A 24185-nucleotide genomic window follows, 5' to 3' on the forward strand; every position below is an offset into this window, starting at 1 on the left:
TGGAGATGCTGCTTTGAACCCTGGTGAATTCAACCTCTATCTGGTCTACATAAACATGTATATTGGAAACTTAAAAAAATTCCAGAGCAATCTGCCTGGTGGTAATTTGTTGTGCAAAGTCACCTTCCCAAGCTATACAATGACAGTGGCAGACCAGGTATTGACCTGAGCTGAAGGAAAAAGCTTTTTATAGCAGCAGTTCCTGCTCTTTTTCCACTTGTGAACTTCCCTGTGGTGTCAGACTCACAACCCTCCTTTGGGAACTACTGTTCTATAGTTTCAGAGCCAATGCCAGTTTACTTCACTAGGCAGTGCAAAAAAGGCACCTCTGGTAAGGACGGGTGACCAAGGGACATCCAGCACATGTGCTGGACAGGCAGCTATTTTGCTTTTCTTCTGTGAGGTGCTGAGTACACAGGACAACATGACAGAAGCCCTTGGTGTCACTGCATCTGACTGAGCGTGAGAGTGCCCAAACCTGGCACACCCTTCTCTGCTGTCATTGGACATGGGTGCAGTGCACATGTCCTGATAAGAAATTCAAACTTTGCAGAATAGAGTATGAACTTGCAGCTTCAGGGACTTGGGGTCTGTTGTTTGTCTGTCATGGCGAGATGCCAGAGAAGCATCTTGAGTCTTGTGTGGATGGATTTTGTTACATATAAACTGCCAATAGCATTACCTTATTTATGAAGAGTTTTGAGATCTAGTGCTGTAATAGTCCTAATGCTCCAGAACAGCTTTATTACAATAATGAATTTCCCCTTTCTCTTAGGGGTTTTGTTTTAAATAGACCAGTGCTGTGGATGCATTTGTGCATTTTCCCTAGTTCCAGTGCTCCCATTTTCCCACATAAGGTTCTCGGAGAGTGCAAAAGTGGATGGGAACTGTGGAGTTCCTTGTGTAGATTCTCATGAGCTCCTATTTCCCCACTCCCTTCAGTAGGTGGGAGAGCATATAGGCAACAGTGAGCTGGGTAACTCTGCAATGACTAAACCTCTGCACATCTGTGAACAATTAGTTTGGAAAATATGAATCAGTCCAACACATGAAGCATATGAAAGCCAAGTCAGTGACTAAAGGTAATGTTTGCATAGAGTTCCACTTTTGGATTAACAAAGGTAAGGTTTGGATTTTGTTCATGTATTCTTGTAGCTCCTATCTATAAAGGTTTCTGGCTCAAAATGGGTTTCACTGCTTCTAAAAATAGTTTCCTGAGTGACTGCTGCAAGCCTGAAAAGCACGATCAGAGAAACATCTCTGCTCATGATTAAAGTAATCTATTTTTTAGCAGAGTATTAATTAGAGATCAGAAAGAAAAAATATCACATAACATTTAGTCACAAGAGGCTGCTAAGCTTCTTGATTCCTTCTCTGAGGCTTTTCCCAACCCTGTAAAATTAGCTAGCAATGCCTGCCTACTTGAAGTGAACGTGTGTGGATTAATTTGCCAGTAGCTTTAGCAATGTTTCAGACAAAGCATTACTTTTCTTTTTTCAAAACCATTTCCAGTCTTCTCTCACAGCTCTGTCTCTCTCATCAGCAGCTTGATGATGCAATTACATATAAGTGATAGTAGTAATTTTTTGTAGCCGTAAATAACTACTAAGCCAAGGTGTGCCAGCACTCTGCTGTTATTGCATTTGTGACTTGCACTAACAGTTCAGGTAATCCTATCTCGGTGAGGAGCAAATAAAAAGCAATAGTTATCCATGTTGAGGAAAATACAAGCAGTATTGATAAATGGCCCATTCTCTTAGGGACTGATTCGTCAGGGCAGGGAGGGTGGTTATGCAGCTACTGATATGGCTGGGTGGTCATGAAACAGTCCCCACAGTATAACCCCATTTTTTCACACTACCTTTACACTTCCCTGCCCTCTTACAGACCCCTGGCAACTCCAGGGTGTTTTCCAGTGATTGTAATGCACCTTTTACCTGAAGGGGCTTCCTGGCTTTGGTCAAGGCCAGAGGCTGGTCTGTTTTACTCAGCAGAACAAAGACTGTCAGATAGTGCAGCACAGGAGGGGAGAGTGGAAATACGCAGGAGAGCAGCAAACCACCCTGCTCCTGTATATAACATTAAATAAGTGCTATGCTCGTGAAAAGAACTGCTCAGTGAATTGCCACAGCTTTGAAGTTTGGCCTTCCTGGCTCAGGAGTCCCTACTGATCTAATAAGTTCCACATCACAGCCGACACTGTGCAGAGGGCAAACTTCAGTCTTTCTGAAGACCTGAGGAAAAAGAATGGTATAGCAACCTTGCCTTCCCCAGGCTCACAGAGGAACAGGAAAGAACTAGGAATATGGCAGAATTGAAGCCTCTTAGCTTTGGTCAGGCATTTTTGTGTTCCTCCTCATCTACCTGCCCCAGTGCCTGGTCCTGCTGTGCTTTCTGAGCAGGCTTTCTTTTCCCACTTTGCTCAGGAATGTTTGTGCCAACACAGAGAACCGAAGGTATCTCCACATCAGACATCATCACAAGGATTGTCCGGGACTACGACGTGTACGCCCGGCGCAACCTCCAACGGGGATACACCGCCAAAGAGCTGAATGTCAGCTTCATAAGTGTAAGTACTGATCTGCATTTCCCTCTGAAAAACTCTCTCCTAGGACCCTGAATGTACAGGAAGGGTTAACAAAGGATGTCTTCCTCCTGCTGCTTTTAAAATGGCTGGAAAGAACTCAATTTAAAAGAATTTAAAAGAAACTGTTAAGTTGAGGGTAGTTTTAATTGCTCCTATTAATTAGCAGCTTCATTTCCATCTTACACTTTCACACTTTTAACAAAGCTCCTGCTCCTCCTTCCTCCTAGAGCTGTAGGTGACAATGACACACGAGAAGGGAGCCCACCTCCCCACCACAGGCTGCTCAGCCACACACCCAACACCAGATTTCTTTTTTTATTCCAAGAAGGCAGAACAGATTTTGAAATCCAAACTTTCTCTACAATGCAATAGGATAAAAAACCCAACCCAAACCAAAAAAACCCTAACAAAACCAGCCACCAAGCAGTGAGATTACTAGGGAAAGCAAAAATAGTTTTCAAAAGACAAGGAAGTATGTTAGGAAGCTGGTACATAAACGATGCTGAATAGCTCAGAAGCCACAATAAGTAGGGGAAGAGTGACATTTGAAAGGATGGCTCACATTATTCATCTTCCACATACAGACCTTACCCTCCAATGAGAAACGAGAGTTCACTGTCTTTCATTTTCTGTTTCAAGTTTTAATTTCAGGCCTCAAGATAACCCTCATAACTGAAATCTCCCTTGTAACTGAGCTGGCTCACAGCAGGACTTCCCACCTCCTTCCCTGGAGCTGGGAAACCCCCTTGTGAAAGACTGAATTGTGTCATTTCATGAGAGTTTTGTTTACCTGTTTCTTATTTTGTAGTCTGGCAGATAAATCACAGATCACAGGGCATAAATATTTGTTTCACTGTCCCTCTCTTCTTCTGTGTGACTTAGGAGTTTGCTCTCTCCTCTATGGAGTTTGCTGGCCACAATCCACTGGCCTGCACACATCTGTGTTATAGCCAGAAGCTTCTGTATTAGCCAGGTGTGGAGGTGAAGAGAGTTTTCCTTGTGCTTGCACAAATCCAACCAAAGAGACATTTTGGTCCAAGTTAACATCCAGGCTGGCAAGTCAGCAGTGTTTGCTAGGAACCCCAGGGAGATTTGCCTTTTGCCCACTGCTAAGCTTGAGCTGTTAGTTTCTGACATGTATCCTTCACAAGATTCCTAGAATTTTCAAAGTGTATTCAGTTTGGAAATACAGGAAGATTCATGTAGTAGATTAAACACAGTAGTCGCAAAAGAAGTCTTTTCAATATGTACCTTGTGCACTTTGTTTCACAGATGTTAGATTTGCATTTATAATAATATAGGGGGCATATATAATAATATATGGTTAATGGGAATGGTTAATGGGAATAGTTAACCAAGGCCATATGTATTGTGATACATTAATGCAATTTTTTGTCTTCTTCTCAACTGTCAGTGGCTAATTATTTCCAAAGTTTTTATTAAACTCTTACCACACTTCTAACAGGAGAAGAAATACCGCTTTCAAAACCACGTGGACAAAATGAAAGAAAAAGTCAAGAATGTAGAGGAAAAGTCAAAAGAATTTGTTTACAAGGTGGAAGAGAAGAGCCATGACCTCATTCAGAAATGGGAAGAAAAGTCCAGGGAGTTTATTGGCAACTTTTTAGAGCTGTTTGGACCTGATGGAGCTTGGGTAGGTATTCTGCCATCCCAGGAAGTCTGAGTGGTTTTTATTTCTCCTCTGTAGCACAGATCAAGAGCAGATACTTTTGCTGCAGTCTTTGTTTCAAAATCCATTAGTAGGCTAATGCCAGACCTGGTTGCTGAAGCCATTAATGTATACCAATACTGCAGCAGAACAATTTGCTACTTCTGGCTGTTGCTTCTTTGGGATAATATCTGTGTTTTGTGAAGGTGTGGTGCTGAACAGGATACTGCATTCAGTAGAGCTACATAACAGCAACACATGAGCAAACAGGCTAATGCAGTCTGTTGGCCCTGTTAGCACTAAATGCAACCACACCGACATCAGAGATACCCACTGGTGGTAGTGAGGGAAACAGGACCATTGAAAAGATTTCCAGTAGTTCTCTTCATGCTCAGTACCCAGCAGTAGAAGATGACAATTTTGTAACTTCAAACACTACTAATAGAAAGTTCTAAGAAATGATTTTACATGTCAAGTGTCCAGGCTTATCTAACTGCCAGCAGGGAAGGCTCAGGTGGAACTAAAGCACTTGCAAAGCTCTCCTTGGTACGTGCTGGCTTCACAAAGCCTGTTTCCTAAAGATCCCCAAGTGCCTTGGAAAGGCAATTCAGAGCGTGCAACAGCATCTTTCACCTGCTCCAACCAAAGTCACACACTGAGTGGTGAGTTGGTGACACTTCAGAGCCCCAAAAGATTTCTGGGCCCCATTTTTCAGTCTGATAGCTTGCCAAACCTCAAGAAGCTTTGTTTTGTTGTAGGACTTCCCTTTGCAACTTCCCTTTGCAATTTCCTTTTGTAATTCCCTTTGCAAGGGAATTACAGTTACAGAATTGCAACTGGTAACAGAGCTCAGTTTGAATGTAGAATTTATCAGTTGTTTAAACCTTCTTAGACCTTCCTGCTGAGAGTCAGTCCCTTTCCAATGAGCTGTCTGCACAGCTGTGTTGGGTGAAAGCCCAGGCCCAGCCAGACCCTCCAGTGCAGGCACCATCTCAGATGTGCTGCTCTGGTTGCAAACTCTGAGTGAAAAAGAGTTTGTTTTCTGTTGAAAGGATCTCAGCAGAGTTTTTGTTTGTAAACAAACCCTTAGAAAGCATCACAGATGACCTGTGAATTAGGTAGCCCACCTCACTGTTGTGTCACAGCTCAGTGCCACCAAAGCATACAGTACCTGCCTCTTACTGGGGTTCTTATCTTTGCACTGCCATGACTTGCTGTGTTGATTGCCACTCAGTTGAGAAAACCCTAAAACTGAACAGAGACTGTATATAATCTTACAGTTACTTCTGTCCCATGCAAAGGCAGGTGGTCACTGAAGAACACAGACCTCAGCCACATAAATACATAGCTTATGTAGCAGTCTGTTCATTCACAGTGTCATATTCCCTGGGGAGGGCAAGAAGGGAACTCTTCTGATGAAATGCCCTGGTTTACCAGCATCGTCCACATCCACTTGAAGCTTCCCCTGTAAGTTACTGCCCATAGAGCTTGATGTGTGTTCCCCCTGTGGGATGGTCCTGTGGCCATAGGTGCTGAATAAATAAAACTAATGCTAACAGAGCATGTAAAATCCACAGGAGGTGAGATGAGTTTGGCTGTGCAGAGAGGAAAGAATTTAAAATCCTTGAATCCATTCCCTGGCTCTACCCACTCAACACTGCACACTAATGGCATTTTAGAAAACCTTTGCTGATAAAACATTTTACCAAATCCAATTAGCTAAAAGCTGGTCTGCAAAGGTCTTTTAAGATATCTCCTGAGTTAGTGTTTGACCACAGAGTAGGACATCTGGTGCAATCATAGAGACCTTTGTTAAGAACAAGAGGAGTGAAATCTTCTCACAGTGTTGCAGGAAAAGCATCAGTGACAGCAAGCTGAGAGGTGGTGTGGCTTTTTTTAAATCAGTTTTAGCCTTGGCAACGGGAAAGACTTTTAAAATAATGATAACTTACTATTAGTGTCAAAACTGTTATTAACGTTAATTTGCCTTATCACTGTTAGTTAGATGTTGCTTTTAATGTTGACATTAAAAGTACAGGAATCATTACGGGCATGCTGGATCCCTAGATCAGTAATTTGCATGCCATTAATATGCTATTATTATTTCACAAATAATTATTATAATATGCTTTATGCTAGCATCAATTTCCTAAAAGTAAGGGCCACGTAACCCACAAAAAAATGCCCATTTGTGAAAAAGGTCAAAATGTCAGTTTTCAAATGTCAAGATGTCTATAATTCAGTGGCAATTTTGCCCACCTGTGCAATCCCCTGTATGTACATTTTCTGCAAGAGTCACAGAGGAGTCAGAAGTGATGATAATGTGGCATGAAACCTAAGTGTAGTGTGAGAAGGGACCACCACACAGCCTGGCACAGAGGGCCCAGTGGCAGAGACACCACTCCGTGGAAGTGGAAAGCAGCAGGGTCCATTCCACCTCCTCCCGGATGGGCACAAACGGGCACCTACAATTGAGGTCAGCAGAGAGAAAGCAAAGCTCACAGGGCAGGGTTCTGTGCCAGTCTCCCTCAGAAGTGTCCCTCCAGATGAGATGTCCCTTCAAGGGGTCAGCTGCAGTGCACAGAGGCAGTTGGGGATGGTTGCACTTGAAACGGCTGCAGCACCTCAGACATCAGCAGGGGCTCAGATGAGACTGACAGGTTGCAACATGAACCCAGGGACAGTGTCTAGGCCACACCATGTGTCTGCAGCCTGGACCCAAACATGGCCTCGGAATAATCAGCAGCTCAAAAGCAGAAGTAACACTTAGCTGACACTTGCTTTGTAAAGAAAAGGAGTATCAACATATAGACAATGAGATTCAGAAATGGGCAAAATATTTTTTCACAGAAGCAAGTTTGCCAAAAAGAAACCCTGAACTGATTGGCTGTACCTGAACTTGCTTGAATTAAGACTTTGAAATTATTTTCCCACCTCTGGTAAAGGTCCAGAGCACATCCAGCCTTGTCTAACCCTCCAGCACTCAGGAAGCCATTAACACTTGTTCTGCTTCTTCAGCACCCAACAGCCCAAGGAGCACCTTGCCTGCAAAGGGTATGACTTACTGACCCTGCTAGGGCACAGCTGGAAGGAAAGATGCATTCTGGAGGCAAGTGAATTACACCACCTCCTCCTCCTGCAGCAGTTGTGGTTTTAGCCAGAAACCTGGTGGATCCAGCACTAGTGCAGGAGGCAATTCGGAGGGGCCAGGCAGTTACCCTGCTGAAGGTGTGAATACACCAGCTTGTTCAAGCCATAAACCCTTTGCTGAAGCAGGGACTGGGAAGCAGGTGTCCTTACATCCTGGCTGAGGGCCCTAGTAGGAAGGTGGGATTCCCCTTTCCATCTCTGGCCCAGATGACCCAAGGTACAGCCACATATCCCCTGCCACATGGGATACCAGCCAAGCTGGGACACTTGGATCTCCCCCAGCACTGGTACCACACCACTATGAAGCACCACTATACCTCTGAGCTTTCTGAAGTGGCAGGAGCAAGTCAAAGTGTTTTGGTTGGCCAGGGTAAAGATACTTCACATCAAACATTTTTTTGTTTGTTTGTTGGGAGTCATTTTCACTGAGAGGGTGAAACAGATTAAGTCAAGCCAACAGAACTGCAGATTTCTGTGATCTAAAGAGAAGTTTTGCACCCCTACCACTGAATTGCAAACAGGCTTTGGGGCTTTGCCAGCCCTGGTGACATCCTCACAGCTCTCAGCCACAGAAATCCTCCCCCATTCCTGGCACCATTTATCAGGAGCAACCACCATCTGCTTACTGTTGAGATTTTAGGAAGTCTTGGCTATTTTAGACCTAGCAGTTGTGCAGGGGTAGGTTACACACCGTGGGGTGTTGGTAAGTGTGGCTCCAGGCAGGAACTGTTCTGCCATTCCACACTGCAGCAACATCCAGGCTCTAAAACTAAGTCAATAAAGGCCAATGTGCTAAAGATGTTAATTAGGAGAGGGAGTTCACAGGGGAACAGTTAAGTTCAGTATTTGTGCTCGATTTTTAACACTTGGGATTAGCAAACACCAGGAACCTGAGGGGAAAATCAGCATTGGCCTCTCTGCTGGCAGGGAAGTTTCAAAGAGGGGAAGGAAGAACAAAATGGGCAGCTACAGGCTCCTTGGCTGGTAGTAAGGTCAGCACACAGCAGAGTCACTGCAGGGAGAAGGGGAGGAGAGGAACAAGATGAAAACTTAGCTAAGATCAAGTCTGCAGCTGCCCAAACAGGCAAATCCAGCATACATTCTGCACAAGTATTTTCCTCTCAGATCTGAATGGCAACTTAACTTTGTCTGGGCTGGATCTTTCCTTTCCAGCCGAGCATCACCTGTGACCTGACTGCCAGTGCTCCAGCCAAGATTGAGACTTCTTGCTCCCCATCCCCAGAAGGAGCAGCAAGGCACTGAGATTTGGCATTTTTCACCTGACTCCTGCAGCAGCTGCACAGCACATGCCACATCTTCTGTAGCCCAGCCCAGCAGGCTGATGCAAGGCCCTGTAGCTGCTGTAGTAAGTAGAGGTACTTGCCTTAGTGTAGCAGATTGCTTGACTGCAGAGGTGGTCTCTTCCACCTACCAGCTCTGGCAGGCCTCCACTCAGCTTTGCAAAGCAAAAATGACAATAAAGCTCCAAGCAGAACATAGAGCCTGCACGTGTTTCTCTTTTCACACAGACACCCAAATTCTGACATTCCCACCCCCAGTTTATGGGTTTGAGTGGTGCCTGCTCCAGGTATCTAGGGAAGCAGCTGCCAGTATTTGGCAGGCACAAGGCTGTCTCAAGAAGGGAAAGAGGAATAAAGGCTGGAAGAGCCAGGAAGCTCAGGAGAAGGGTGGTCTGTATCAGCATGCTAGAAGCAAAAAAGGTCGTGGGAACTAGGAATGTTGGGTGTTCAGGCAGAAAACTGACTTTTTAAGAGTGTGATCAACGCAAACAAAAAAGACAAAGGGAGTCCCCCGAGCTGGCTTGGGACAGTACACACAGTGTTCTCACACTGGGGGTGTCTCAGCTGAGGTGAAAACTTGCACATAAAAGCCAGGTTATTATGAGCACAGGAGAAGAGGCAAACCAGCTGTGCTCCAGGGCTTTGGCTCCCTGCTCTCTCCCAGGTGAGAGGCACAGTGCAGCCCCTGCCTGCTCACAGCCATCCCTTCCCCCCTGTGCAATACTCAAAGAGCATCTTTTCACTTTGCTTTTGCAGAAGCAGATGTTCCAGGAACGAAGTGGCCGAATGCTCCAGGCTTTTTCTCCCCGGCAGAGCCCAAACAGCAGTCCCACACGAGGCCGCTCTCCATCCCGCTCTCCATCTCCACCTTGGGTCATCAATAAGGCCTCCCCTCCCTCTTCTCCAAAAGCTGCCTCTGCCTCCCTCAGCAGCATGAGCGAGGGAGATGAGGATGAAAAATAAAGATATATTTTTTTAACCATGAGACAGAAGAACAAGCTATGGACTCAGCCACTGGATGGGGAGAAGCGTGAGGAACACCAGGGGTATCTCTGACAGCAGGGATCGTGCTCTGGGAGATGTTGAAAACTAACTGGAGCACAGCAAGGGAGATCTCAGGAAGAGCTTATCCCATCCCCACTCCCTGGCGGTGCTGGAGGCCCAGCCAGCAGCGCCTGCCAGACACAGCACCAGGGAATGACAAAAATACACCTGTGTGCCAGGTCCTGTCCCTCTTGTGCTGCTTTACAGCCGCTGCTCCAGGCCAGGCCGGCGGGAGCTCTGCACCGAGGGGGGCTGGCAGAGGAGCCCTGCTAGCTCCTGATCCCGGCCCAGCACACAGGCACGTGTGGGCTGCAGCCTATGGATGGAGAAGATGCAGTTGTACCAGACCCTGCTGACCTTGAGCTCTTCTGGCACATGAAAGAATGGCTTTGCTGCAGCAAATACATTGAGAAACAGGGAATAAAGTTTTACTTTTTTTTCTTCTCGAATAACATCCGCCCCAGAGCCCAAACCATACCACTGAAATGGAGAGGTCTCCAGGCGAGCTGATGGAAATCCATTTAATATATTCAGTGCTGCTTGTTGACTGAGCCTCTGTATGGGGTGTGTGTAAAGTGTCAGGCTTTTTGCTTTATCAGATTGCTCTCCACATTCTTAGTGCCTGAACAGCTGCCTGATCACTTCTGGTTTGCCCCCTGGCTTTGCACTTCGAAGGAAAGAAAGTAAATGAAAAGACAGCCCTATCTGGAATGTGGTGGTGTGGGAAATAGATAGTTTGAAGATGGTTGTGGTTTTGACTGGTGAATTCTAAAAAACCCACATGGGATCCCAAGGCCTTGGGATGTGGCCTCCTAGGAAACCCTGCTGCTCCCAGCTATGTATCAGCAAACGACAAGCAGAAAATGCTGCTGTTGGCACACTGTACTCAGCCAGTTCAACAAACTTCTCATCAAACTCTCACCAAGGTGTGTTCACTGACACACTGCCCTTGCAGAGGATCCCAAGGCCATTCCTCTACCTTAACATGGAGAAAAGGTTGGAAAAAATGAAGCCTTTTAAATGGGATTAGGCACGAGGATTTTCTTGCTCCATCCATGACACCCATCCAGCCCCAAGCAGAAACACAGGGAGAGCACATGGGTGAAGCTTTCCCTGATGTCCTTCCAGCTGGGCAAAGCCAGACCTGCCTGACGTTCAGCCCCTCAGCTGGCACCTGCTACGGTGGCTGCAGAGACTGGCAGGATTTCTGAGTCCCATGGGCAGCCACAGGAATGCCCCCAGCCCACAGTGCTGTGGTGGGCTGGGCACCAGTGATGCCATTTGGCTCCCAGGCTCACCTGGCACAGCTGCCTCAGCACATGGGCACGTTTGAGGCTCTCCAGCCCAGCATCAGCTTTGGTGTCTGGCCAGCAGGACAAGGCTTCCACCGCCCACCTGTCCTATGGGCAGCCTGCTGGGCACAGCCTCGGGCAGTGAGTCACAGCAGCAAAATCACTCTGTGCCACGGCTGCCTGGAACTGCACACCCACCAGGAACTGCACACCCACCAGGAACTGCAAACCCACCGGGACACGGCGGCCGCTGTGGGCACCACCAGTCAGCACTTGCTGGTTCCCTGCACAGACAGCACAGGAAACACTGGGAGAGGAGGGCTTCAAGTGGCTCTTGGAAAACAACTGAGGGAAGAGGATGCCCGAGCACACGGGGTGGTTGTACTTGCTGGCAGCAGTGCCCCCCCCAGGCTGCTGTCCTTACCTCACTGAGTGTGACCAGGTTGGTAGCTAAGATTTCTTTCACTCCATCCCTTCCAGATACTTTTCTGGGCAGGTAAATTACAGACCCTGGTACCTGGCACGAAATTAGCCCTGCACTCTGCTCGTTTCCTACAGCTTTCATCCCTCCCCCACTACGAGGTAACTGATTTTAGTTTGGCAACATTTTGCCAGACTCTTCTCAGATGACCACAAGTACAAGTACACAGCATCTCATGCCACACTTCATCATCTGGAATAAAGGTATTTCCTTCTTCACAGAGCTGCAAAAAGAGATGAGCAGGAAATAGGGTGGAAAGTGCAAAGGGAGAGCCACAGCTACTTCAGCTGCTGCCAGCTGTGCGCCCAATGGGACGATGCAATTAAGACCTTTCTCAGCCTTAGGCAACCTGTTACTGTAATTTCATACCTGGGATGCACTTGTTTTTCTGATCCTTTGCAAGTCTTAAGTCTTCCCATCACAAACCACTCCTCCACCATGGGAACTGTCTGCTCTCTACTGGTGCTGTTGATGTGACGAGCCATGTCCAAATGCAATGGAGGTGGGCAGGGATTTGTTGTTCTTGGCTTTTAGCATTTGTTTTTTGTTCATTTTAGTTTCACAGCACTTAATGTTCAGCAGCCCTTGCTCAGTGGTTTGAGTGGAGACAGCACCACAATTTGTGGATGGGAACTGGAGAAAAACTCACCAGTGACCTGTTCTTATCAGATGCTGTTTCTCAGGGTCACAGGTGGGTACCCAGCAACAAAGCCATATACTGTACCAGGTGTCCATTTGCATTTAGGATATCAATAAGCTAAAGCCTTTGCCCTGCAGGTACATTCATGTGCTGTCTCCAGCAAACCAGAACCTCATCATCTCTGGACACATGGAGGGCAGTTTTGCACTTCTGAGTCATGGTTGGGTTTTATTTTTCACAAGTGTTGCTTTAATTCAGTCCTATTTATCAGCCAAGCTCCACATGAAAAATAAACAGTATATGACAAACACAGCTGCCTCACCCTGTTATTTTACAGCACCTTTGGACACATGAACACAACTCCCAGCACAAATCCCACTGATGGCACAGTGTTACCCCATCCTTGGTACCCCACAAATGCCACTAGAACAGCTTTGCCAACCTGCCCAAAATGCTGCTGCTTGACTTGCTGCTCTCCACATGGACAGGATCACTTCTCCTTGCCTCACCCACGTTTTTCTGGCTGCAAGGTAAAGGTGGGGAAATGCTGTCCCAGCTGGAGAGGTGCAGCCTTAGACACCAACAAGTCTGAGACCTCCCTTACCCTCTGCCCCAGCACAGTGCATTCAGGAGCCACTATTTTAATTCTTACTTCTAAGTGGAAGAAAGAGATGGTGCTTTTGCAGCCATACTGGTTCTGCTGCTGAGCAACAACTGAGATGCTCTTGTGGGTGCCAAGATGATGTGTGGCTGTAACAGATTTATGGAAAACTGCAGCAGCAAATGTGAGCCACAGGGACAAATCCTGACACTGGCCTTCAGACTTGACTCTTTCTCCATCTGATCCAGTCTGATACCTGAATATTCTTGCTTTGTTCTTTCCCTTTTGTCCTCCTTTCTGTAAGAAGTTAGTACTGCAGCAGCTGTAAAGATTATTTATTGAACAGTCCTGCATCAGGCAGGGAGAAGCTGAACCAGCGGATGGAGGCTCAGGACTTCCCATCTGAGATCTTTTTAATTACAGAATAAGCAATTTTCCAAGTCATTGAGCACAGCAGAGCAACTATTTAAAGGCACAGAGCCCACACCAAGATGCTGCCAGGTAATAGAAGCTTTATCACTTAAGATGGATTTGTGGCTGTTTTGAGCAGTGCCTGGGTATCACTTGGGAGATAGGTAAGAAGCATCCCTGTGAGTGAGCTCACAGTGTTCAGCCTAGTCCAGAGGAGATCCTTGTTTGGTTCATGGCAAACCCCCTTGGGAACCAGGCCTATGAGCAGGAAGGAAAGGTTTGATACTACATCAAATTTGCTTGTAAAAGGGTAACAAACATCACAGGAAGAGAATCCTGTGTGATAGCACTTAATTAAGCAGCAGTTTCACTTGAGTCTGGTGCAGAACACCTCTGACCTCCTCATAAAACAGGGCTGTAGATGGGTCAGAAAATGAACCTAGGGTTTTGCCTCTTGGGAGGAGACCCTTTCAGGCAGTAGACTATCTTAAGAACTGATCTGATTTTGAAGAGAATTTTTTTCCTCTCAAAATACATGTGTCCAGAAGCACAAACACACAGTTATTTTCTGCCCTTTTCTTTCTAAAGAGAAGGCCCTTTCCTGGTAGGTGAAAGGAAGGACAGCATTAGAATTTCTAATTGGAATGGAAATCAAGGCCACTGCCTCACAGCTCCACCTGGGGGAGAGGAGACAGATACAGACTGAAATAAAAATAACTGAAATCCTTCGGATATGCACTTTCACTGTGCTAATCCGGGAAACGTGGGACCGAGACTCCAGCAACAACTGAGGCTCTTCCTATGACAATGTTACAAGCAGTTCCACAAATAAGAGGCTTGAATTTCCCTACCCCAGCAGTTATTCATGGCCAGTTCTTTCACACTTGTTATCTCCATCCCTTTTTAGATATTCTCTACAACAGCATCAATGCCTGCTTCAATGAGGAAGGGAGAACTGCAAGCTCTGAAGCCAGGTGAGGCAGTTCTGCCTTTCACACAAATGTCTGCTTTCTCTACTGGAGAACAGCAAAATACACTGTGAGACAAACAAGCAAAAAAAAATTAAAGGAGAAAATTATGCCTTTGAAAGGATCCCAGACATGGATCTGAAAGGGGGACACCGGAAACCCATATCCTATGGGATCAAACAATGCAGAAACCCCCAAACCCCTGTGATTGGCTTCTCCTGTTTGCAGAAAGAGTGAAAGCAAAACCTCTGGCACAGGAAAGTTGGGATCCAGTAATCTGAAGAAGTTTTGGTGCTTTTTTTGGTTTTTAAATGACTGCAGTAAACAAAAGCAAAAATACAGTTGCAAGGCACAGGTTTCACAGTTACAAAGCGCAGATTTCAGTTAAAAAATGTAGCAATAAATTAATGTTTTAAATCCTTAAATGGACTAATCAAGGAGAAAATGGTCTTAACTCAAAGCAGTTATTCCTGTGCCTGAGCACATCAAGTCTCACACACATTTCAAATTCTACAAACAACTTTGATAAAATAAATGATGCCCTCTTCATCACTTTTTGGTTCTTTTTTCCCCCCATTCTCATGATTCTCTAATCACATTTCCCTACAAACCCACACTGGTTTTCCATAAAATAAAGGGCCTGTGAGCTTCAAAGCTGTTATCCAGTTAGGAAGAGTAGATTAATTATAACCTGTTCTTTACAAGTGACCAGCTCTGAATATCAACAGGAGTGTGTTATTTTGATGTACTACATGCCATACTACAGCTTTTTCATTTCAAAACTAATGCATTAACTAGTAGGAACCCAGTTACTTTGCTACTTAGCCATACTTAAGATATTTTGTATCATCTGTTTAAAAGTTATCTAGCTTCATTTTTAAGTGTCCTGAACTTGCACTGCTACAATATGTGATTAAAAGCCAAATGCCAAAACAAAATGGAGAACTATCACTTAGGGAAAATTCTCATTTGTTCTCCTCATCCCCCTTGGTTACCCCTAAAAGGCCTCTCACAAATGAGTGCATTTATTCCAGAAAAAACCAAACCCAACCTTTTAAATATTCACATTGTTCACATGCAAACAGAAAAATGCATAAGGCATATCCTGTATAAGAACTAACAAGATTCTCCCCAAAAATAGCTGGTTCCAAATTAAACATAATCCAAACATCACAAATCTTGGGTGGCTTGTTTTGATTTCCTTTTTCCTCCTCAAGACAACCTTTACTTCAAACCATCCCACAGCACATACTTGTGTCACAGCCACACAAAGAACATGTAGAACCATCTGAAAACACCAGCAAGCTCAGAGTCAGTATCTTTTAAAGAAAGGAGAGAAAAAACATTGTCCTGAGGTCAAGCATCTCTATTCTGACACCATTCAACTTCTAGTTTTTGTGAATTCAAGTCAATTTGTCATTAAGAACTGAGAACTAAACTACACAGAAGGTAATTAAAACACAGCCATTATGCAGAGTGGTAGTAGGACCATGCCATCAGCAGAACTGACTCCAGCCATTACCTGAATGAAATCACACCCACAGAAAAGTGCCCAAGGTGATCATCTTGCACACTTTACCCAACTGTTTAACTGTTTATCAAGAACCCAAAAGTTAGAGATTAATTATATATTTGAGCACTGACACTTGTGTATCAAGCACCCTGATAAAATACTTCCACATGCCACTACAAACCTAGAAACCCCAGTTCACCTGCTGTAAAACACGGTGTTTAACAAGCCAGCATTCTCCATTGTTGAGTGCACAGAGTAACAGCATGACAAAATGTATTTAAAATATTATACAAAGCATAACTGCAACCTCCTCATCCATGACAAAGGGCTATTTGTGAAATACATTGTACAGTGGTAACCTTGTACATTACAAGGCACAGGACCAGGCCACTTTCAGCAGCACATAACACAGCAGTTCACAAGTACTGCATTGTGTGGACCAGACACCCACTCACCAATACTGACACCACATCTGGAAATCCAGAAGGAAAGAAAAGTGCTTCCCTGGGGGAATGTTGTTGCCCTGTTCCAGAGCATCTAGAGCACAGTGCTTGGGAACACTAACCTTTAGCCCACCAACACTGAGAGACACAGCAACTACCCCGTGGCTGTGACTCACATCTGGCACACACACAAAGCCACTTTCCTCTACCTGAATGCAAACCTGACCATGCCTCAAGTGTTGGTCCCCCACAGCCTCAAGGACTCTGTATCAAGTGTTCCAATGTCTACAAAGGGATTTATTAACAGAAGGATAAAGAGCAAAGCAAACAGGCGAGGGAGGTGCTCACTGACAGCGCAGGGGAAGTCACGCGCACCCACAACCCCAAGTTTGCCAGGACAGCTCCCGTGGCACAACGTGCAAACTGGCATCAGCTTCCACAATGGCAAGAACATGTTAATGAAGCTGTCCCTGGAAAGCTTCCCCCTACCAAAACACAGTCAACACGTGACCCCGAAGACTGGCAGAACTGAAGCTTTTGTCTGAAAATGGTCTTTTGAATCAGCGTATTTACAGGTACCCAGACATTAATTTCAAGACAGGAACCCACATTTTTGCAGATCAAAAATGTCTTATGATATTCAAATCATGGCTCCAGCTGCACTCTAGTAGAAGCAAAGGAACGTGCCTGCTGCCTTTGGACTAGGAGACACATAGCTTGGACCAAAGCCATAAAAAAATTATCCAAGTCACAAGGATGGAGAAGGACTTTCAGATTGCTGTGACAAGATTTCTAAATGACTGATGCTGTTAGACAACACACGGCAGACATTATTTACTATACTCCAATTTACTCCTAGTGGAGATGGTACAAAAGCTTAAAGTAAAAACAGCCTCCAAGTTAGATGATGAATATAAACTGATCTGACATTAATAAAGAGTTTAATTTTTCCTATCAAGCATGCCTGACATGTTTTATATCTCTGACTTAATTTAAAAACTGTCTACTGGATTGTCTTCCCACTGAAAGTAACAAATTGAAGTACTGAGTCTACAGCAGTCTGAAAACGGCATGAATTGTATAACAAAAACATGATCCCTTGTTACAAATTGTTCTCCTACATAAGCCTGTGTCCTAAAGCCATAAATCTTCATTATACTGCTGCTGCTGCTACTAGTTGCTTTATTTTCTACAGACAGCTACTGTCAAATATTATGTGGTACATGCTGACAGATTTTGCAATTGTGAGCTACTTAATTAACCACTGAGCTCCTGCGAATACCCAGTCAGGCAAATGGTGAGCACTGAGAAAGTACAACACATGGATTTCTTCTCATTTGAAGTTTTAAAATAAATTCTTCATCTGAACGAAAATTATTTCAGTTCTAGCAAAATTCTGGCCATCTGGAGCCTCATTTATCACTTAATAAAAAAGCTAATGAGCCAAGCAAGCTGGGTCCCCAGGCATTTTCCTGCTCTGTAATTGCTTGGTAAGAAACTTTGTGGTTTTGGTGGTTTTTTTCATTTTCTTGAATAACTTATGAATGCATATAAAGCTGTATGGAAAGCTGAAGAAATTTCAAGGTAGAAGCCTTGGGTTTTAAGTTTATAACAGATATTTCAGCTGTCAGCAATAATCCAAGAAGCTTTAGCTTCAGGGAGATTTATAGAGCAGAAAAAAAGAACCCCAACCCAAAAGGTGCTCATATGCTTCATATGCTAAAATTACTCTGAGCTCTCCAGCGCAGCTCTCTGAGGTGCCCCTCTGTAGGCATGTGAGAAGCTGACCTTGGAATGCCAAATCCCAAACTAAGCTCCATGCTGTGTGAAACTTAAAAGTTTCATCAAGTAGTTTTTATGTATTTTTGTCAACCATGGAAAGAAAAAATGAAAATAAGAGTATACACAAGACAAATACACGGGCATCGGACTAGAAACAATTCCAACAAGTTACAGGAGATCCAAAAAATAAATTTAAAACATCTCCAAGTAAACTAATGAGAAGTTACCATCTCACTCCTCCATTACAGGTTTAGTTGATGTAAGTGATGCCACCACAGAGGAAAGGCACCATGAAACCACTTTCCCTCCTGGATGCAGCTGCAACACAGGCCAGTTCACCAGAACAAACTCTTCCCATAACTAACCTTGGGAACAAACTGATTTGATTTCCACCCACCTCACAAGCTCATCAAAACCTCAGTGCAGGTTTAGCACTTGAACAGCTTATCAGTGGTGGCAAGAGTGAGCCAGCCCAGCAGGTCCCTTGCACAGGCACAGTCCCTGCTGCCAAGAGCATGGAGAGTTTGGGAATACCACTGCCTCTGCCTGATGGGGTGAGGGCATGAATTTCAAAGGACTGTGTCTGGCACCTCCTGGCAGTATTCAATTCAAAGGAAAAATTTTAATAAAGCAATTAGTTAGGCAACATCAGAATTATCACAAACTCATCAATTCTACTGATACTACAAGAAAACCCCTCCAGATTTAAGAAGCAAACAAGTTCTCTTATGCCATTTAGGACTTTTAAGGCAACATAATACTGCAATTAAAGCACGTGAACTTTAAATTTTCTCCTTTATTTTTAATTAGAAAGCCACTTCAGTTACAGAAATCTTCATTGTTTAAATTAATGCCAACAGCCTGAGTCCTGATCCTGAGAACAGATTCATTTAAACAGGATTCCTCTCATACATGGTTTACTTGTGCAAGTATTTGCAAGATTCAGCCCTGAAGTCGCTACACAATTTATAGCTACGTTCCTTATTTGTGAACAAACTCACCTCTGAACTCAGTATTACACAGTTCTGTCATGTGCCATCATATTCTCTTAACCTCTGCAAAAACACGTTTATATATGTTAATTCATAGACAGGTAAGTATGTCAGGAAGAAGCAAAGAAGAGCTACTAGAAACCATGGCATCCACTTGGCAACTGAGGAAACACGTGAGGAAAGGGAACACCGCACAGTCAAACATGGTTATCCTCAAGATAAATACTAACAATAAACATTTAGGCTGTTTTCTACAAAATTATTTTCATGAATCGAGACCGCTTTTGCAGCACCTCACGCATAAGGGTTTAGAAGTGCCTATTAAAGGTGAGGGGGAAGAAACATCTTCCATATCAATGAGATCAGGATTTCACCCTAAATATTACATTTCGGGGAAGGTGAACAGGAGATTGCACTACACTGTAAGATTACTCTTGCTCACTTATTGGATAAAGTGAACAGCTGTTTCAAAGCAAATGCCACTGAGGACAAAGAAAAGAATGCTACCCAGTTGCAGCAGCTAGTGTAGCTTTATATAGCCAAAGAGTAGCCTGAGTTTTCCAAGAACACTACGATTAATATCCATACTCTTTAAGTACATGCCAATGGACCTGATCTAAATGCTGCCCAAGAGGTAGCACAAACTACAGCAGGACAAAGACTTCCTCTGTGCTGTCCTAGGTCATCACAGTCAAGTACACAGGCAAAGATTGTGCACTTCAGTTGTAAAAGAAGCATTTCAGTATCTTCTGAATATTTCTCATCAAGTGCTGACTCTGATAGCCCCCTTGTTGCCTCAAAACAAAGCCTAGAAAAGCAGGGATCACAAATACATACATAATTTGGAGAGACTTCCATATCTATTAATATTAAACTAGGTAGGGGATTAATAAAATTACATTCAAGATACATACAACAGAAAAATGCACAATGGACAAAAAAGTTAGACTGTTTTTTACACTGTGACATACAGAAGTTGTTTGTAAATTCTCAGAAATAAATGAGGAGCAAACATCTCTTGTTCAGTTTGTTTCTGGTAATCACTAAACACAACAGATAAGGAGCATTTTCATTGAAAACATTTTTTTCTACTTCTGTGTCCTGTGACTCAAGACAAGCAGGTTGCAATAACATCAGCAGCTCATACTTCTGAAATTCATAAAAAGGAAATATACTTTTATGTCACCAGAAAGTTCAGAGTTAACAGCCTCAAGATATTAAAACATAAGAGATTCCAATCAAAGGTAGAAGTAACTGAAAAAAAGATCAGTATCTGTAGTTAAACCAGCTGCATTAAACCCACACACATACTCATTTTTCAGGCATAGCCATTGAAAAACCCTCCTAATTAAAGGTCTGCTACTGCCGTTTCCTAAGACAGTTTTCACACCCCTATGCAGGAACACGGCATGAGGACAATGAGTGAAGAACAATTTTTGGCACACCTGGGATCTCCACTAAAGCACAGGCTGCCTAGACAAGGTTGGAGAGGAGAAGAGTTGTTTCTCGTTCATGTTCACCATAATGCCCACAAACAGACCTTGGGAAATAGAAAGAAAACACATTCCTTGTGCTTTCCCTTCCTGCTTTGAGGTGTTTGTACGTGCTCAGGGTTCTTGGCAATGGGTGCCATTTCAGGGGACTTCAGTTTTCAAATACTAGAGCACCTCAGTCCTGACAGCCAGACAGTTATTTTTGTGGATCAAGAAGTGACATCACTAATATAACACAACATCCTCCAGGTATCTTCAGCCTTCATTCAGAGTTTCCATGGTTTGCACTCCATGGCTTCCATGGTTTACATTCACTCCACAAAAACAAGTTCAATATGCCTGCATCCTTCCTTTTCTTTCTGTTCCCTCTCCTCTTCATGTATAAGGAAACAGCCATAAAGGTCCAGGTCAGATTTACTACTTCAAAATACAATTTCTAACAAAAGCTGCAACTCAAGTTTCTTACACAAACTATCTTATTCCTTGGAATGTCTTAGGCAATGTTCCAGGAAAAACTGAACATGCACAAGTGGAAAAGTATTAGTTCCATCACCAATTTCTTTCTTCAAGCAAGCTCTCCTCTGTGGTTACTAGAAAACATACACAACTTGAAATAATTTAAAAACAAGTAAGAAGTTACAACTGAGGGCAGAAGTTAAGTGACTAAATTTTAGTAGGTGTGACTTCCAACTTGTGTTTCAGTCAAACTATTACCCTGATTTCACCCCAGCAGTGGAGCTGTATCACTTGAATACCAATTTGCCTTCTCTGCAGCAGTGCCTGCAGCCCTGGGAAATTATTGCTCTGGAGGCCACACGTGTCACACACTCACTGTGCCCTGTCGAGATTCCCAGGCCAGGGTCAAACCAGTCTGGGCTGGGAACAGGATGGCTCCATCAGCACGTTTCCTCCTCTGCCTGCAGGGAGAGGAGGCTCCGAGGGCAGCACTGCCCAGCTGAGCAGGCACAGAGCTCTCAGCAGCTGCCCTGGACCCCCCCAGCTCCACATGGATGGCAGCAGCCCAGACAGACAAGGACCTGATGCTCCCATGTGCCCAATCCACACAGTGCCGGGACACCCACGGGACCTCGAGCCCTGGGAATCACCAACTGCCCACACACAAATTCTGGAACTGACTGCAACAGGTAAGACTTGGGGTTTGCAAGGCAAGGACTTCCAGCTCTTCAGAAATGGGGCTCTATGGAGTTTATTGCTCAAAGCACTTTATAATCCTGCAGTGAAGTGCAAAGTACTGTCGTTAAGTGAAACTAAGTTTTTTTTCTTTTTTTTTTTTAAAAATACCTAGGAATTTCTCAGCATTTCCCTGTTTACCTGATAAATCAGTTCTTTATAAAAATAAATATTGGGAGGACAAAAGGGACAGTTCCCCCACAATTTAAGTAAACAAGTTTCATTTTTCCATGCTAAAATCTCTAATATCTTTCAAAAAAATATCGAAACACCTAAGAGAAATGGAGTGTGCATCAGAGCTGCTTAGACCTCACCTACTTTATTGCCATGGCTAGAGTATCAGCAGAACTTCTAAAATTCACAGGTGTTTTTGAAAGGCCATAGTATCAGAAACAGCATTTGGCAAAGACTTTGTGAAGAACAGTTTCCTAATAGTCAGCAATAACCCTTATAATAAATTAAGGGAAAAATACTTGAAATTTTTTCCTCTTTGATTTTTTTTCCTTAAATCAGGTACCGGTCACACTTTGTCCCTCCCATTTCTATGGTATTTCCAGTTTCACATATTTAGATCAATGACACTTTCCAAAAGCTGGTGTACAACATCTTTATATACACTACAAATTCAGATTACCAGACTGTAGTCAGACACTGAACGTATAAATAACTTTGCAAACTATTTACAGGTTTTAAACTAATCAGGTTTCAAGCAACCAACACTCTTAAGGCAAATTTGTTTGTATGACTGGCTGTCTGGCCTTTCAGAATTTCTCTCCCCTCCCCAGTTCCCCTAAAATAACAGGCATATAGGAAATTGAATTAACCCCTGCCCCTGTATTGACAGAATTTCTTGTAGAGAGAGATGATTTAACTGATTAGGAGCTCTCCTAAAAACAAGGAAAAATGTACAGAAATTAATTTCCGTGTTTGTGTGTCAAGAAAATCATTAAGGTGCATACCAAGAAGTGGAAATCCTAATGTCTTACAGCAACATAACTTTTGTATGCACTTGACAAATGGATTTGGGGAAAGCATCAGTTTAAAGCTGCACAACCCTTTTTAAAACTATGCATTTATAAGCTCTTTAGATACAAGATCTGAAGAGCTCAAAGGGATTCTCTCTCACAGGTGACACTGTGCAATAGAAAACGCCGCAAACAGTGGATTTGCAAAGCATAGGTTTAACTACATTAGAAATCTTCTCTTATACCATATTGCTGTGCAAGATACTATTCACCATTTTAAGGGATTCTGCACATCTTGCCAGTCCTTACATTGGAATAAGAACTGGCCAGTTCAAATAGTATCTTTTTGGTACGACACTGTATTCCTAAGAGCAATCACAGTGCAATCCCTTTTGTCAATGCATGACTGAAGCAACCAAGCATATTCTGGTGAAGGAGACAGGATTCACATACCAAACGTGCTCAGTACCTTCCTTTAAGTCCCAATCATCACTTTGTTCTTGGTATTTTTCAGTGCCCTGATTAGGTCTTTGTTTGGAAGTAATTAGCTACTGTGGTTTGAAGGATTTTGGAACAAAGCAGAGACTTTATACTGAATGCAGAGGCCATCTCCAACAGAGACAAAAGGTGGCAAATTATCGATTAGCTTTATATTTAGAAGCATCCCTTGGTTCACTGCTAGGATTGCTCCAGTCATCTGCTTCAGGTGTGGTCTTGTAGTGTCGCCATGCTGACTTATTAAAAACGGGAAGTCTTTCAAATGATTCACTTGAAAGGGCCTATGGAAAAACAAAAGCAGTGGTGAGATATCATTAGAGACACGAGAGCAAGGTGATACTCTGGGGAGTTCTACAGCTACAACTTCTGTATCGAACAAGTGTCACAATTATCCCAGCGTTACATGTCACAACACTATTTTGAAAATAGCTGTGACTAATAGCTCTAGTCATAGTCAGAGTACTAGTTGAAGTTAAAAGACAATAATACCATTTAAAAATATTTCCCTTCTTCCAGGAAGTGGTCTGCAGAGAGAGCAAGAAAAAGATTTTTGGTCAAAACCATTTTAGGGAGATTTGTCAGTGACAGGGAGCAGACTCTGCTGAAACATTTCACTTCCCCAACGAACTGGGGCTCTGTCAGCACAGTGACCTGTGAGGGCTGATCCAGTTCAGTCCTTTTTCCTCTGAGAAAGGCCACACCTTTTTCCTCCACACACACATGCAGAAGGTTAAACCCATCAGAAGCAGAAGTTAACACAGGACTCCACAACTCACTTGCTACACACAGCAAGGCACAGTGCCAATGCTATCAACAACCTCACATAGGATATATGCTATATTCTTCTAATTCCCTGACAACGTTCAAGGACTCAGTTTCAACCATTAGCTCCTGAGTAGCCTGGTCTCTCCCAAAAAATGACAACAGGAACAATACAGTCTATTGCACAAAGAACTGCACAGAAGAAAACCTATGTACTATTGGTCAACAGTCTTCTCAGTTCTAATGTGGCCAAAACTTAGAATCAAAAAGCATTAACCAAAATTATCTCTCACTGCACAGTTCTCAGAAAATTCACCACTTCTGATGGATTAACAAAATGCAATCTGACACAGGGGACTGGGGAAAAAAAAAAAATCAAAAGCAAACTAGCTGGTATTAGTG

The 24185-nt window shown here is 43.7% G+C and overlaps 2 protein-coding genes across 2 annotated transcripts in view; one reads left to right on the forward strand and one right to left on the reverse strand.

Annotated features, from left to right (window-relative positions):
- PCYT1B (phosphate cytidylyltransferase 1, choline, beta) overlaps positions 1 to 10302 on the forward strand; it is a 40635-nt gene extending 30333 nt beyond the window's left edge. The window contains exons 8-10 of the mRNA XM_029964751.1: positions 2427 to 2569; positions 4053 to 4241; positions 9464 to 10302. Coding sequence (XP_029820611.1) covers positions 2427 to 2569; positions 4053 to 4241; positions 9464 to 9670 — 539 coding nt within the window. The 3' untranslated portion in view covers positions 9671 to 10302. The remainder of the gene's footprint in view (positions 1 to 2426; positions 2570 to 4052; positions 4242 to 9463) is intronic.
- Positions 10303 to 18660: 8358 nt separating this feature from the next.
- The window catches only part of PDK3 (pyruvate dehydrogenase kinase 3), a 51536-nt gene continuing 46011 nt past the window's right edge, over positions 18661 to 24185 (reverse strand). Inside the window, 1 exon segment of the mRNA XM_018073230.2 lies at positions 18661 to 23302. Coding sequence (XP_017928719.2) covers positions 23159 to 23302 — 144 coding nt within the window. The 3' untranslated portion in view covers positions 18661 to 23158.

The sequence above is a fragment of the Manacus vitellinus genome, unplaced genomic scaffold, assembly GCF_001715985.3.
Source record: "Manacus vitellinus isolate BGI_N305 unplaced genomic scaffold, ASM171598v3 scaffold_7_pilon, whole genome shotgun sequence".
Taxonomy (NCBI): domain Eukaryota; kingdom Metazoa; phylum Chordata; class Aves; order Passeriformes; family Pipridae; genus Manacus; species Manacus vitellinus.